The sequence below is a fragment of the Bacillus rossius genome, chromosome 8 (assembly GCF_032445375.1).
Source record: "Bacillus rossius redtenbacheri isolate Brsri chromosome 8, Brsri_v3, whole genome shotgun sequence".
Classification (NCBI taxonomy): Eukaryota; Metazoa; Arthropoda; class Insecta; order Phasmatodea; family Bacillidae; genus Bacillus; species Bacillus rossius.
In genome coordinates this window covers 33,033,110-33,050,541 of record NC_086336.1, presented here as the reverse complement: position 1 = coordinate 33,050,541, position 17,432 = coordinate 33,033,110, and the positions used below count along the sequence as shown (strand labels likewise).

Below are 17,432 nucleotides of genomic sequence, written 5' to 3'. Positions count from 1 at the left end.
AGATTTGAATGAAAACCCATAAAACAAACAAATAATACAAACAATTCAATAGAAAAAAGTTTCCAAAAATTATTTTTGTTTTAGCCGTCGGTATTAAAACGGGAGGTTACAACTTTAAAAATGACAAATAGCAGAATGTAGTTAATGTTTTTTTATATATTTTTAAACCAAATCTATTGTTTAATTACTACAAACATTTTACCAAAAAACTTCACTGTATGTATTAAATTGAAAAGTAATTTTATTAATGTATACCTAGTAAGAGTAAGCTGAGAAAAGCTGAGTTTTTGTAGTGTATTGTTTTTGCGGGTATTTTAATTCCTAACAATTGGCACTACTCAACAATAATGGCCGGTAGTGGCAATTTGTAAAATATGTAAACAGAAGACATGTGTTTTGTGAAATAATATAGTGTTTTGTAGAAATCTTTCGTACGAAATTGGTTTTACCTTAATCTTTTTGAAAATAAGATTCTTTAATTGAAAACGGTAAGTTTGACGTTTGACGTCTTATTGTTAATGGGGGGCAAGGGTAACAAGAAGTTAAGGAAGCAGGCAAGTTTTGGGTGTTTATACTTGGTAGGGTAGACAGGGGAGGAAGCAGTGTATTGAAGGAAAGGTCAAAACATCATGTTACGCGCCATGCTGGTGTATGGCGATGTATGTTTTTGACTTGGGGGGGGGGGGGAAGGAACTGGTTATAAGAACGATTAGAGAAGTGCATAATTTAAATGAGACGAGTGCATTAACAAGGAATGTGGCCAACAGCAGCAGGCTTAATTTAAATTCGATACTTAAATAATATTACACAGATAAAGAGTGAGTTCATTCACACATGCACTAGCACTTGACAGCTCAGCTGAATCTGTGCATAGCTGGCACATCCAGGGCTTCTCCCTTGCCTTAGAGTGGCGAAGAAGCACATAACTATTGCCCCTATAAGTGTTTCAAACGTGCACACACCTTTTGTGCATGTTTTATGCAGTGCATAGCTGTACTTTATGGACATCTAAAATAAAGGGGAGGGGGGGGGGGGTTGGTAAGCAGTGTTTAAGGGAAAAAAAACTTGTTTTTCTAAGTGACTGCACAGAAAAGTTGCTTAAACTACAGTTCCCTTAAAAAATCTTTCACCTTTCATCCAAAATTGCTCTCTCTTTGCTTTTGTTATTCCTTTCCATGCCTCAGCCATCTTATCAACAATTTTTATCCCTCAATCCCCACCTAAAGTTTCATCGTGTCACATGTACTCGCATGATTCTGTTTTTTTGTAAAAAAAAATTCTCATATATAATTTTTACTTGCCTTTCTGTAAGACTTTTATCATCACATTATGCGTCTTCATTAGTCTTTTGATAGTGGTAGTTTAAAAAATTATCCGTAGCCACACATCAAAAGGAGACACTTGTGTATTTTAGCTAATTTTAGATTTATAAAATTGACTTCTGATCAATAACACTCGAACATAGCCTGTGTTTCACTTGATCCAACAGACTACATAAATGGATGAATGGTTGCACATTTTAATTTCTTCTAGATTGACAAACATTTTGCAAGATTTAATAACTGTTCAGACTGGCATTAGCTGGATTACACTATAGTATACTGATTGCCACATATCTGTGAGTCTAACCACCTCAAGGAACGGACTTGTTGCTGCCGAATTCAGGATCACAGTTAGTTGTGAGGGAGAGGAGAGGGTGGAAACAAGCTGTTTGTTTGTTAATTAATATATTTATTTATTCATGTTTGTGACATGCCCACTGACAGTTTGAGAACTTGGATGGTGGGCATGACATACACACAAATACACAAAATTCACAAAACATAATAAAATAAATTCAGGCACTGCAGGGAAATGTCCATGCAGATACGCACCATACACAAGCAGTTGCAACAACCAACAGGTACCTCATGCGAGCGGTGACCATATAACAACCATAATAACAATAAATCACATGTCCATTAACATAGGCATGAACATAAAATAAGGCACGATATACAAAACAAATAAATGAAATGTGCAAAATACAACAATAAGAGGGCAAGAACTGAATAATTATAGAACAGTTAAGTAAAAAATTATTTGAGTTATCCTTTAATTAAAATACAAAATGTTTATCAGATTTATTGAATTTAGAAATCAATCTAAGTAAAAATTAAATCATTTTTGTTGTGTGAAGTGCATAGCATAGATTGTAGGTGACTATGAAACTGGTGAACTCTAATACCAGTTAGTGTTGAGGAAATATTTTCAGTTAAGCTTTGAACTATAGCAATTGCATACAAAAAAAATCTAAATAAGCTGTACAATCGGAAAGGGAGGCTCATTTTTTAGATAACTTATAGTATCTTATACTTACAATTTGGAAATGTTTCTTTAGAATTGATTCTATTCTTTGTCTATCAGGATCATTAATATTATTACAAATTACTGAACTGTATTCTAATTTACTTCTTAATAAAGTGTAAGAATAGAATCAATATTTGAAGCATAGAAAGTTACGTGATTAATTAAAGCTAGGGTTCTACAGGAAATGGGTTCAAAAGAGTTTTCATGAAGATGAAAAAACAAATGAGAGTCCAAGACGACACCATGGCCTTTTATACTAGAGGATGCTGAAATTTGAGCATTATCTAGTAAATAGTAATGTCTAATTGGTTGAATTTTCTTAGTGAAAGAAATTATTTTAGTTTTAGCTTTGTTAAGAGAAACAAGATTGAGTTTACACCATTTGTCCATTTCAGTCTTGTCTTTTTGGAGCAAATAATAGGTAATCATTTAGGGTATTAATTTCTTTGTATTTTTAAGTCATCAGCAAACAAGCGACCAGTAGTATGATGAAGAACCTGAATTATTTCATTTACTCACACCAAAAAAAAATTAAAAAACATAAAACAAAAATCACGCCATCTCCAATATAACAGGACACTTTGACAGCTGTGACAAATTTCTTTCTTATGGTGCTCAGGCTCCCAATTGTGTGGTACGTAATATAGTGACTTGTCTTTAACTTGTAGTGCTCCAAGTATTTTTAAGCTATTTTTTTAAATTCGTTCTTACATTATCAATTACATTGAGTCATCAAATACTGATTATACATCTAGTAACAAACATACATCTAGTAACAAACATGGTGTATAAAAAAGCAATATTTCTTTTTAATTTGTTGAAATAGTGTTAAATTAAATTGTACTTATGTATGGCTACTAAACTGGTATGCTTGATTGCTTGGTACACATTGTTGTTTAGGTAATGTAATTTGTATGATTTTTTCTTTCAGGTTTTTGTTTATTTACTACTTTGAAAATGGATGACATTTTAAACGACAAACGTTTCTCTCATATCGTCAGCGATCCCCGCTACAAAAGGATCCCAAAATTGGAGAGGAAAGTTAAGATTGACAAGCGTTTCCAGTCAATGTTCAATGATAAACGCTTCACAGTGAAGTACACTGTGGATAAGCGAGGCAGACCTGTCAATAACAGCACCACAGAGGACCTCAGACGGTACTATGATATGTCTTCTGACAGCCAGTCGGATGATGAGGATGGAGAGGAAAAAGTGAGCGCGATTAATTATGAAAACAAAAGTAAGCTATCTTTAGTAGACAGTGAAAATAGTTCGAAAGTTTTAAAAAAGAAAGTGGCTAAGAAAAATAGGTCACCTCATTCGGATGAGGACGAGGGATTCTTAAATGACGGTAACGCAAATGCAGATATCAAGCAAGGGCGTGAGGCAAAAAAGATAACGCCGGCCAAGCATAAACACGATACAGATAGCGAAATGGAGGAGCGTGTACCACCTCAGTTGGACTCGGACGACAGCGTGGACGATGAAGGAACGGACAGCGACTGGGGCGACGGCCTGCAGCTGAGGGCGGAAGAGAAGCTGCTGTTCAACGACAAGGCCAAGGCCAAGCTGCAAGACTTGACAGTTGATTATGCTCGCGGTGAAGGTGTGCTCACCAGCAGTTCTTCAGACGACGAGTCCGACGAAGGTCAGTTGGCGTTGCTGTAGTGTAGCCAGTTTTATTAGGAGCTGTCGGTAAAGGGATGCAGTTTTATCTTTTAAAGTCCTAGTAATTAAGTAAAAATCTAAATGTCACACATGGAAACATACGGTAAGATATAATCAAAGCACAGGCATTTCTGAGCAGTACTGAATTTACATTACCAATGTGTACAAACATTTGACATGTTCGCAAATGAAAAAAAAAAATGCAAGTACAAACACATTTTTCTTGTTTAAATGTAACCTTACCAATATAACTCAACCTGTAAATTAAAATAGTTTTAAAACTTTTTTTTCTTTTCAGTTCTGCAATTTATCACTGGGAAAGATATATACAAACACACAACATCCATTAAACACATTATACAATGGGAATACATTGTCATCAGCACAGAAAAAAAAGGGTATTGTTTTTAAACAGTGGTGTTGGATATAGGCTGGCTGGGCAGTAGCATGCTCTCGCTCTATAGGCCTACCTATATTCACGCTACGAGTGAAAGAACATTTTAATCTGGTCACCATGACAATATTTATGTTTGTATCTTCCACTAATAATAATGCAATTAGGGAAAATGTGAACATTTTCATACTTCTCTTTATTAAGTTGCTGGACAATTCACTGCATAGTTTTTTTTTTGTGTTGTATTTTGGTTCTGCTTTTCTACCTCTATGAATCATGTTACCTTACTTCCGCTTCTGCAAAAAAAAAAAAACAGCCCAAAACTAGGGAAACTTTTTCCTGCTAGTACCAGAAATTCTTTTCAGAGTTTATGTTGGTAGGCTAAAAGTTTGACATATTTTGGAGAAGTACTTTTGTCTGATTTCTGATACTTTTTCTAAGTTGATTGATGATAGCAGCGCATTGACATTGACAACAGATGACTATGCTAATGATAGTACTAACATTACTGTAGGCAGGGTGTTAAAAAAAAAAGCAAAAAACATCAAAAACCGCAATAAACTCGTAAATTTTTGAGTAATTTTTTTTTCTTTTGTGTTAGTTTCATGTCTTTAAACTTCTTTAAATGTCTTTACTATTGTTCTACATTTTGGCGCCTAATTGGTAGAGTCAGGTACGAGGGACGTTCCAAAAGGAAGTTTTGTAAATTTTTTTTCACACGGAACCTTTATTGCCAAAAAAAGTACACAATCCATTATGAACTATATACCTTGCACTATTTTTCAACATTTTCACCACCGACATTGAGACATTTGTCGTAGCGTACAATTAGTTTGAAGAAACCACTCTGGTAAAACTTGGTGCCCTGCGATACAAGGAATTGTCGCACAGCCAGCTCCACATCAGTATATGTCCCTAAAGTGCGACTTTCATCGATACAGGAAACAGGTGAAATTCCGATGGGACAAGATCAGGGCTGTAGGCCGGGTGATCCAAACTCTCCCATCCAAAGCTACGAATCTGATAGTGTGTGAGACTTGCTGTGTGTGGTTTTGCATTGTCATTCAAGAGCACAACACCTTCACTCAAGAGCTCTGGTCTCTTTCGTTGAATGGCGGACTAGAGTTTGGTGAGGGTGTCACAGTAGCGTGCCGCATTGATGGTCTCTTGATGGAGGAAATCAAGGACATCACACCTTTCGCATCCCAGAACACTGTGGCCATAACCTTTCCTGTGGAGAGTGACACGTTGAATATTTTCCTCACTGGTGAACTGGGATGCTTCCACGTCATTGAGGCGGTTTTGGTTTCTGGGGTAAAGTGGTGCACCCATGTCTCATCACCTGTGATGATTCTGTACAGGAACTCATCTCCCTCTCGCATGTACCGCATCAAGTGATTGAGGCTGATTACCATTCTTGCACTCTTGTGATTTGGGGTCAGGGTTCTGGGTTCTCAGCGCCCATCTTGCATCGGTGACACAACACATCATGGAGCATGTGATGGGCCTGAGCATGACCAATACGCAGCGTGGACGCCACATCTGATACCGTTATGCGCCTGTCCGCTAACACCATGTCCTGTTCTCTAGCAATTTTGTTTTCATTCGTGGATGTGGATGGACATCCACTTTGACCTTCATCCTTTACACTCTGCCTTCCTTCACTGAACATGCAACACCAGCAACCAACCATTTGACAAGACATGACCTCTCCACCATATACGGTCTGTAGGTGTTCATGGATGATGGACACACTAGTCCCAGGTTCCCATTAATACCGGATAACAGCTCGCTTTTCCATTGGTGACCACGTCATTACACGTCTCTCTTCGGCGCTCTGTGCATGCATCATTCCTCCTCCGCTGACGCTACTTCCGTCATTGAATGAGAAACAGGTGTGGATTCTTATGGTGATTGTTTGTTTCACTTGGTATACCATATACTCTTTCGAAAAAAGGCATGAAAAGATTTTCAGACCAGCTGTGTGTTACAACTTTGTATAATTGTCTTGTGTTTCATGGTTGGCTGGGTTTATTTCAGGTACATGTCTACTGTCAGCAACCAGTCATAGCTATACATTGCGGAAGCAAACATGTCCTGAATGACCCGACCAAGTAGGCCAATTGCTTCTCTTGCAGATAGTTGCCAATCACAAGGCAACAGTTGCTAGTGCTGGCATAGCTTGTTGCAGTCAAATAGCAATCAGATTATATCACAAAAAAACATGCCCCTACCAATTAGTATTTAATTTATTTATAAAATATATACCTAAGTATTAAGTGCTTCTACTATTCAATTTTGAGCGTGTCCATTCAGAAAGTAGTTTTATTCAGAGAATCCCAAGTTATTATAACAATTTAAAACCATTCTTCATCACCCTTTCTTTAAAGGGGAAGGACAAAAAAACAATGCCATCTTGGTTTCAACAGTATTTAGGCCATTACATTTTTATATAGTTTAATATTAGATAATGGACTTCTTTAAAGCATAATAATTAATTTAATGAAATGCCTGATATTAATAAGTACTGACTGCTACAAATACCTTCCCCTGCGAAGTTATTGGCATAAAGTTTTGAATTTATTTTTGAAAATGATTACAACTGTCAAAATTTAGTCAATAGACACTATTTTCTTGTCAGAAAATCTTTTAAGTGTGATCTCTGTCCTAGTGAAGGCAAATTCACAGTAGAAAGCTGTTGAAACCAACATGGCGTCTGTGTGGTACCGCCACATAGCCAGTGAGTTGAGAACAAGGCATTGCAGCAGAGTCTGAGGAGGAGCTGGACCACGGCTGGGGGCAGCTGGACCAGGAGGCTGAGCAGACGGACGATGCGACCCACCGCCTCGCCCTCTGCAACATGGACTGGGACCGGATCCGCGCCCCGGACCTCATGGTGCTCTTCAACTCCTTCCTGCCCCAGGACGGGCTCATCAGGTCCATCGCGGTGAGGAGAGACTGCATTGCTGTGCGATATTCCAGTCTTGCAAAAATAAATAAATCCTGTTCAAGGCAGATTATCACTCACCAGTGACATGACGGTGCCATGGCTGGCCCTTAATTTCACACAGGGACGCAACAACTAAATTTCCAAAAGGGGGGCAATATACCTTTTTATAAAGAATCATCTATCCCCCCTTTTGAAGTGGGGGGTCCGGGGGTCCTCCCCCGGGCAAATTTGTACTTCAAAGTGGAAAATGGTGCTATTCAAGCAGTTTTATTATCTAAAAATTGATTACACAGCACTTTCTTTGTCCCCGTTTGCCCCCATTTCAAGGTTTCAGAGGGGGGTAAAATACCCTTGCCCCCCGTTGCGCCCCTGATTTCACAGACAGTGATCTCATATTGATTTCTATTTACAGTGGACATTTTCATCTGTTGTCTAACAACTACACTCATAAGTATCCGCCAGTTGCACTGCCGTGAAACTAGAAAATATTGTCCGCAAGTAATCTAGCGATCTCTGTGACAGCGACATGACTTTTTGAACCAGCACGGACACACGCTGCTCAAGTGGAAACAAAACCCTTCAACTTGATACTAAGAATGTTTTCAACCCAGTCAGTGTATTCACGGGCCGACCACAGCAGTGTCTCGTCACTGGTGTGTGTAAAACTGTCTTTAATGTTATGAAAAGGAAAGGAAGCAATTTCATTTTGAAGTGATTGGTTGAACCTCAATATTCTGAAATATGAATCTGGTGCTCAAGGACCAGAAATAAAATTAATGAACAAGCAGTGAACTGCCATTTGTACGCTTTCAATTGTAAGGTTTATCATTTTCATCAAAAAAATATGAAAACCTTTACCTATAGCTTTGATTGATTTACTTAGTTGAAGCATTGCACAACCCTAATCTTAAAGATTTCTGTCTGGAAATGTTAAAGTTTTGAGACAGTTTTGTGGTCAGAAATTTTTTTTCATTTTGGAGTCTCTTTTTGTAAATTGATTTTTATTAGCCTATATAGTATCAGCTTAATTTGAGTTAACTTTGTAATACATGCAGTTACATAAATTGTACATTTAATGCTGATATTTACTGTACAGAGCCAAGTAGTTTTATAGAATTTTAGCCAATAACACGCTGCTTTGCTCGTGCCATTTCACAGTATTGCTGATATCTTATCATTGAAAGAAAGTGTGTATGTATTTCAAACAATTTAACTAAAGAAATAGATACAATAAATTTTCAGGTGCATAAAAGATTTAATTCATAACAAAACTGTTTAAGAATGATATATTTTAAGTGGGTATGAATAGGCCATTTAATGTTTACTATAGAATGAGTATCTGATTTGATAACTCCTGTTCTAGTAGTGTTTGACGATATATTTTACCTTGATGAAATCACTCTTACCTCCTTTTCATTTCATGAGATGGACAGTTAAAACAATTATCAAACATGCACCTATTTCATGTTAATTAAGTTTATGCCATAATTTACACTTACACTTTTGTATATTTACGTTAAAATTATGCTTAGAAAAATTAAATAATTTATCTTATTACAAATACATCCACTATTTAAATATATTTGATACAATTGCATCTTATTTGAAATATGGAGTACATTCATCTAATTTCTTATCCAAAGTATTAATTAATTCTTAGTTAGGCTTAGTATTACTTAAACAAAATTACCTTTTTACCCCTCTCCTCTTTTCCCACAGGCATGCTTATGTAAAAATTCAGAACTAAATAAATATATCAATATCCATTAACCAAACAAAACCAAAATCATCCTTTTTTTTTTAGCACATATGTGAACTTCAAAATAATTTAATTAATAAACATATGTATTTATTTCAAATTTCAATTTATCCTGCCAATACTGTTTTAGTGGATTCCATAACCTTTTTTATTTTTTTTTTAAATTCATATTAACTTCTGTTACAACTTAAGAGGTGATATTTTGTAGAACACTGAATAAGAGAATGTAGCTTAACGTATGTTAGTTAATCATTGTCAGTATCTTAAATTAAGTTTGATTTGATCAGAAGATATTTTTTAATTTCAAAGCCATGTTTTCAACATTTCACCCCTTAAGAAGTAGAACTTCAGGAAGTAGTAAAAAACAGTTGGTGGATTTTGCATGTTTACAAATCATGCCACGTTACTTGGAAAAAAATAAAATTGTGGATGGTAGTTTTCATATGTTTATATTGGTACCCAAAATATTTTATTATTTTTGATTAGATTCTGAGGTAAAATTATTTACCTACCTTAAAACCGTATTCACCCCTTTTTAACCCCATAGAAGTTTAATTTTGCAAAGTAAAAAATAATTGTGGTAGGTAGTTTTTGTTTATTTATTATTGGTACCAAATATAGTTTATTATGCTTAAATAAATTTAGATATATAATTATTAATCTTAATACCATATTCATCCCTTAGGGGTCAGGGTTGCTACTGTCGAGGCAAAAACCTGTACCCTAAAAAAGTCATGGAAACGTCAGGGAAATCAAAAATATTTCTGAAATTACTATACATACTACTTATGAAACAACACACTTTTAAAATATAAATTTTTTGATTTGTTTACGAAATAATGTGTGTTTTCGCCTGTAATTTTTAACTCTGGCTTATCGCAAACATGGCAGACAAGACGGCATTTAACAAAAAACAATAGACCTAATCGCGCGCCCCGTAATTTCAACTAATACATAGTCACTAATCTTTCTGTGATGTACATTGAGATCGATACTTTGATGATCTTGACTAATCGATGTGAGAAGAAGAAGAAAGAAAATTGTAACTTCCATGGTGTGCTGTGATTATAGCCTGGCCATAATCAGAAATGGTTCAAGCATTGCAAGTAAAGAAACAAAAAAATTTAGTAGAGGCCCAGAAGGAAGCCCGACTATTAGATGATATCTCTTTAATTACCAAGCAACAGCCTTAAAATGTGAATGATGATTTTTTTTACCTACTTATCACAAGTTTTAATTTTTATTATTGTGTGGGGTAGTGTGTCAGAAATACTGTACATTCTACGAACATTTTTATCTTTGCTATTTTTAACTTGCAAAATAGCAACTTTATCATTACTTCTTTGGATTATGTAAGTACTTTTTAAATTTAACCTTTTTATAATTGTGTGTTCAATTGTGGGCCTAGACATATGAATATTAAAATTTCATGTTTTGGTACATTTTGACAATTAATTTTTTTATTTTACCTGAAGTATAAATGCATATAGTTAAACCACTGATTAAAAAGAGTACTTATGCTTACTAATGCCTAGATATTAACTTTCTGAAAGGACATATCTTATACAAATTATCAGATAGTCGTGCTGCAAATATGCTGGAACACAATTGTCATTTATGAACTTTCCAAAATAAGTTACCTTGTACAATTACTATCATACATTGTCTGGGTAATTTTTCCATGTAAACTGAAAAACCTGGCAATCAGGGAATTTTATATTCAAAAATGTGTAGCATCCCTGGGGTTTGAATTTCTTAAAATGGTAAAATTGTGATTGGTAGTTTTTGTATGTTTATTGTTTTTTCCCAATATCTTTTCTTTTGCTTGATTAGTTTGGGAGATATAATTAATTATCTTAAAACAATATTTACCCTGTTTCACCCCTTTAGAGTTGGAATTCTGTAATTATATATAGCCTAATTTTTAAGTTAGCAAAATACCTTTCTATTAAAAGAACTTCGTCAAAATCCTTCGAATAGTTTTCGATTGATGCTAAAACAAAGAGACAGAAATGTTAAAATATATATATATATATATATTTTTTTTTTTAATTTTTAATGATGTGAATAGCAATTTCCAATAGTGTTTTCATAATTTCATCCATTGTACAGGCATTTTACCTTAAACATTTTAGTATTAGTATAGACTAGCTGCCCTACCCGGCTTCGCACGCTATACTAATGGAATAAAAATTAAGCCACACCTCCCATTTACAGTAATGGTAAATAAAAAAAAATTCAGTGAAAATTTATTACAATGATGTATAATGTACCGGAGAGAAAATGAATAGCACCGATGGTTTCCCGACTCGTGCACGCAACGTACAACTGATGTACCCGTACTTCGCTACGGCAGTCTACAGGCAGATCACTCTTGCGCCGCTCATTATACATGCCCCTCCTTGTGGGTACGCCACTGCCGCGTGGTGCCCGTTGCCATGGAGACGCAGAAGGCATGAACAATGCAAAATCCTGTTCTCACGCAGACAAAGTACCCACTGTTGCCTGGTTTTAACCACCCATGGGATCTAATTTTCGGAAAATGTCATCCTGCGTAACATAAGGAACATTACTGTGAAGTTTCAAGTCTGTAAAATATATATACTTGAAAAAAGGGCAATTTTTGATATTTAAAGTACCTGCAAAATTTCAACGGTGATGAGGACTGCACTAACAATGAAATAGTTGTTGCCATAGAGACGAATGAAGCATCAACAAAGCAACAGCCGTTGCCATGGTGATTTCCTACCAAAAACTGGAAATTTTGATATATTACGCCCCCGAAACTCCCCTTGGGATCAGATTTCCGCAGAATCCGTTCTTAGTGAGCGTCTACTTCACAAAATGAGTAACTATGCTAAATTTCAAGTCAATCAGGTGTATAGTTTTAGAGATCTCGTGATGAGTGAGTCAGTGAGTGGTATTTCGCTTATATATATAAGACTTCTAGCACCTGCGGCATTGTCAACACACACTTCGCACGTGTACTGCATGTTGTATCTAACGCCCTCCAACGCATTTGATTCTAAATTGGACTTTTAGTAAGGATCCCTAAAGTTATTGATAATATAATATAGGCTATAGCCTTCCTCGATAAATGTACTATCCAACACTGAAAGAATTTTTCAAATCGGACCAGTGGTTCCTGAGATTAGCGCGTTCAAACAAACAAACTCTTCAGCTTTATAATATTAGTATAGATTTGTACACAAAAACTTCACAATGTGAAATTTTTACAATCATATTGAAATGATTATGGTTTTATAAATTATGCATTTGTGACTTAAATCGTACTTATTTATTGAGAAATAAAAATTTCAGATATACCCATCAGAGTTTGGCCTTGAAAGAATGAAAGAAGAAGAGCTTCATGGTCCACCTGAATTAAGAGGAAAAGCAGAGTTGGTTGATTTTAATGATGATGAAGATACACCACGTGAAGAAAATGAGGTGAGTATGAATTACTTGCTAAAATGTTAACTATGTATGTACATATCTTACTGCTGGGTGAAGCAAGCTGTAATTTAACTACTAACATTTTTCCATATAGCCTAATTATCCAAAAGAATGTTGTATAAGAAAATTTTGTTTCAATTCTTAAAAAAATACTTTGTAAATATTTTTTTTCAAAATGACCTTTATTTTGGAGATTTTCACATTTTGTGTTTTTCCAAATTTTCTCTATTTTCATACAAAAATTGCTAATAATTACAGATATACTGAAGCTACCGCAAATCTTATTGCACCATTCAAAAGAATGCTACATTTTCTGTTAGAAAATAATGTTTTCAATCTTTATAGTCAGATAAAAATTATCTAATATTAATTCAAAGTAGGGATGGGTCGGTACCGGTTCTCGGTTCTCGGTTCCTACGGTTCTCAGCATTTTAACCGGCACCAAGAACCGCAGCTAAAATGTCGGTGCCGGTGCCGGTGCCGGTACCGGTACCGGCAGTATAGCAAAACCCTTTACGAAAATAGTCCTTCACTATAACTTAACTGCAGCATGAAATGGCTCAACTCACGTCCAAACCACATATGAATTATTTTTTTGGACTTCCGTGGAATAATATTTATCTCTAACTATAAAATAAATAACACGTGAAAATATTTAATGTTCTCGCCACATCTGTAAACAAAGTACGTTTTACAATCAAAACATAACAGTTGAAGGTGCCATAGATGTAGTTCATAGAGGTGTGCAACTCTATGACGTGCCTCAGCAGAGATGTGAGAACAGAAAGACGCCATGTTTGTTTCAATTTGTTTTTAAAAATAGGCAGTTAATTGAGTCGTTGACACGTAAGTAAGGGTGACTGGTGTATTGCAAATTCCACAGAATATTTGTTTGATATAATTAATGATTGATTAAAAATTTTCCGTAATAATTTTCGGCGTTATAAAATTTTATGCATTTTTTTGTGCAGTGCTTTGGAATGTAAGTTCACTGCATCTGCAGCCATCTAGTGTAATGGCTAGTAACTTTCTCATTTAGACAAACAGGATTTTTTTGAAGGGGGAAGTTACAAAATGCTTGTTGACACTTGTAAAGTATAATTATTCTGGCCAAATAGAGCAAATTGTGTAAGAAATGGCATCAGAAGTGTGGCAGTAATTTACTGTTGACTGTGTAAACATACTGAATTCAATGTAGGCAATAAGTTTGATGGACAATTTAATATTCTAATTCTTTGAAAGTTCACCATCATTGTATTTATTTCCATTATTGTAACTTTTTCTTTTTATTCCTATGTTTTAAAGTAGGGTTTAATTAATATAGTAAATTTTAGTTTTATTAAGGTTGGTGTGTTTACTGTAGCTTGAAAACTATACTAAACCTTTTAATTTGCTTTGATAGCCTCTTTAAAGACTGAATCATTATGCCAATGCATTTCTTTGTAAGTATACAATAAAAAACATTGAGGACAGAACAATACAAACAAATTATTATTTTCAGTGTTATAAACAGTAAATTGTTGAAGTTGTAAGTATGGACACATGCTTTTTAGTGCTTTTTTGTAGCCAAAACAGTAAATAGTTTATTACTTAAAACACCTCATAAATAATGTGTGAATAATATTTATTTTATTTTTTTAAGTCAGAACCGAGGAACCGAGAACCAATTTTTAAGAACCGGTACCGAACCGAGAACCGGGAAAAAACAGGAATTGACCCATCACTAATTCAAAGGCATGAAAATTGGTTTTAAAAAAATAACTATAACTCATTAAATTTTACAAAAATTCATCTAATGATATTTACATTAATAGGTACCCAAGTATGAAATTAAAATAGTGTTGTTTGAATGTCGGAAAATGTGGTGTTTTTATACAGAAGGTAGTGAAAAAGTTGGAAAAACACAAAATTCAAATATCTCTTGAAGTAAGGATTTTTCAAAAATTTTACAAGGCATTGGTTGTTGCTTTTGAACTGTACAATTTATTCCCAGAGTTTGACGATTAGCAACTAACTGAGGCACCTGTTAAATGATCTAAGAACATTTTTTTTTATGCAGAATTGTGGATTGCTGGAAACAAGGTTGGGGGGGGGGGGGGAGTGCTGAAGGTAGGCCTGGCCCGGGCACTGATCACTATAGTGACGGTTGTCACCAAGAATGATGCTTATTTGGTATACACCCAAAAAACTACAGGAGTATGAACAACCCAATGACACACTTTATGTATCCTTTATCAGGGTGGCCAGCCAACCGGGAAATACGGGAAATAGCCAGGATTTCTTTAAAAAACCAGGAATACCTGGAATCAACCAGGAATTTTTATTAGAACCGGGAATTTTTTTTATGAAATAAAGATCGCAATAACATACGGCTGTTAAAAGCCTATGATGGAGAAACTTGAACGTGAGCATGTTCACCACCCGTCGAAGCACGACAGTATGCTCGTGAGGTGAGCTATATTTTGTGAAAGTTAATTTGTTCATATTGCATTTAAAAACTTTTGTAGTACGTAAGAAACCGTTAACAATTCAGACTTCCATACTTACGTATGTATAATGTTTCTGTATTCAAAAGCAACAGCATTATGGCTGAAAATGTTGTTGTAGAGTGGTAGTAATTTCTCGCACGGCATGTTGGTAGCACTAGTTTTGTATGTATATATATTTTTTTACTTTGCGCTCATGTTGTTGCGTCACGGTATCACGGATACTTTTCTCGAGTTTTTTTTAAAGTTTAGTTGTGCGGGACGTTGTTTTGAATTTTTTAATCTAACATGTAATTTGCTCAGACTATCAAAATGTCAAAGAGTTCGGTCACCACATACAATGACAAATATACGGAAGAGTTTGAATGGGTGGAGAAAGATTCAAAGTGCAAGACAAACGCCATTTGCAATTTGTGTAATGTTAAAATCAATATCGGTAGCATGGGAAGAACCGCATTAGCCAGCCACGCAAGAGGGGCAAAACACGTGCGTTTGTTGTCAAGTAATTTTGGTGACGTGAAATAATAAATTTTTTTTGTTGGTGGTGGGTTTTGTTTTAAGCAAGTTCATTGATTTAATTTTTAAGCCTATAGTTAAGTTGTCTATTCTTTAACGCCAATAAAACATCATATTGTATGTGCTTTGTGTAACAAAAATGCAAATTGTCAGGGCCGGTGCAAGGTAAATTGGCGCCCTAGGTGAAAAACCTTAATGCCCCGCCGGACACCCCAAAATAAATTTTCCTTGCCTCAAAATACATCACGTAAGCCTAAGATTTTGTCAACTATCAAATGTAAGCAGGCTTTTTTTTTTTACTTATTACAAATCATAAACAGGTCACCGTGGACTTTAAACAATTACTTATATCAATATAAACATTCCAAACTGTTACAAAAATCCGTTTTCATCTAGTTTCAATAATCGTTAAACATATTATATCAGCTGTAATGTGTCCTGCTGCGCCGCCCTCAGCTACTTGGCGCCCTAGGCGGTTGTCTAGTTCTCCTATATGGACGCGCCGGCCCTGCAAATTGTATGCAAATATTGATAAAAACCACCCTTGAAAAAACCTGGAAAAAACCAGGAATTTTATTATCCCAGAAGATTGGCCACCCTGTTTATAATCCTATAGCTATATTTTTTAACTTAAATTTAAAATAAAAAATAAGTAATTTAAAAATGATATGTTACTGTCTAACTGAAACACTTAAATGATAATGCAGGCCTTAATAGAGTTACATTGTGATTCTCTGCACCGCGGTGCTACACCTGGTGCCACAGGGCAAAGTGGCACCATGGTTAGAAACTGGATTTACGTTCCAGGGGATCCAGTTTCGAAACACGTTCCGGTCAGCCCAGTTTTGGTTCTCCATATTTTCCTTAAATCACTCCTGGCAAAGCCATGACTAGAGACAAGATTTTATGGTTTTATTTTTAGTCCAATTTTGTTTTTAAAACAGTTTTAGTTTTTATAAAAGGTGTTTTGTAATACTCCAAAATTTGGGTAAAATTTAAATGCTGCATTTATACAGTAAATTGATTTTTAATAAATAGGTCTAAAACAATTACATTCAGAACAATAAAAATAAAAGTGCGAGCATTTATGGTTTAAAATTGATTGAATAAGAGATGCACAATAAAACAAATTGAATTACTTTTTCTGATCCAAGCACTTATATATGATTTTTTGTCCTGAAATAATGACATTCCTTAACTTTCAAACATTAAAGGATTTTTTTTATGATTTTAATTAAATTTTGTTTAAATGCTACTTAATTCCATGATGTAACTTATATTTTGGTGCTATTAGAAGTATTAACGTACATTTTGTTGTTATGCTGTGTTTGGACATGCTTTTTCGTTGTTATTTTGGTTTTTATCACAACTCACCATATAGTCTTGTCCATAGCCATGACAGATTGTTTTCTCAATATCCCTGATGTTAATCATAGTGTGTTATAGTCTCTAACAATCTTGCGGTCAATGAGGCCAATATGAACAATATAAAATGACATATGTGTCCTATTATGGTTCCAGTATAAAAAATTGACTGTCTAGTCACGGGATTGATAAGTCTGATGTTCACTGGTGCTTCTAGCGTGCTTCTTAAGCACAAGGTTGTGGACTGGTCCACAGTCTTCATTGTTCATAGTGCAGCTGTAAGATTTGAGCTGCAACCATAACATTGTATGGCGGAGAAATAAGATAAAGGAGTAATGTACCATTGAATGGTTTCAATAATCTGCCTGTTGTTTCATGTCTACAATTTACTCTGAAAACACATATTCAACAATTTTCATACTTCTAAAAATACTAAAGTATTGTAGACATGAAACAACAGGCAGATTATTGAAACCATTCAAGGGTACA

The 17,432-nt window shown here is 35.0% G+C and overlaps 1 protein-coding gene across 2 annotated transcripts in view; it reads left to right on the top strand.

Moving 5' to 3' along the window:
- The first annotated feature begins 330 nt into the window (after positions 1–330).
- The window catches only part of LOC134534721 (ESF1 homolog), a 44,806-nt gene continuing 27,704 nt past the window's right edge, over positions 331–17,432 (top strand). The window contains exons 1-4 of one of the 2 annotated variants that reach the window (XM_063373207.1): positions 331–488; positions 3,281–3,997; positions 7,177–7,358; positions 12,442–12,570. In XM_063373207.1, coding sequence (XP_063229277.1) covers positions 3,307–3,997; positions 7,177–7,358; positions 12,442–12,570 — 1,002 coding nt within the window. In that variant the 5' untranslated portion in view covers positions 331–488; positions 3,281–3,306. The remainder of the gene's footprint in view (positions 489–3,280; positions 3,998–7,176; positions 7,359–12,441; positions 12,571–17,432) is intronic. The other variant, XM_063373209.1, reaches the window with a different exon arrangement.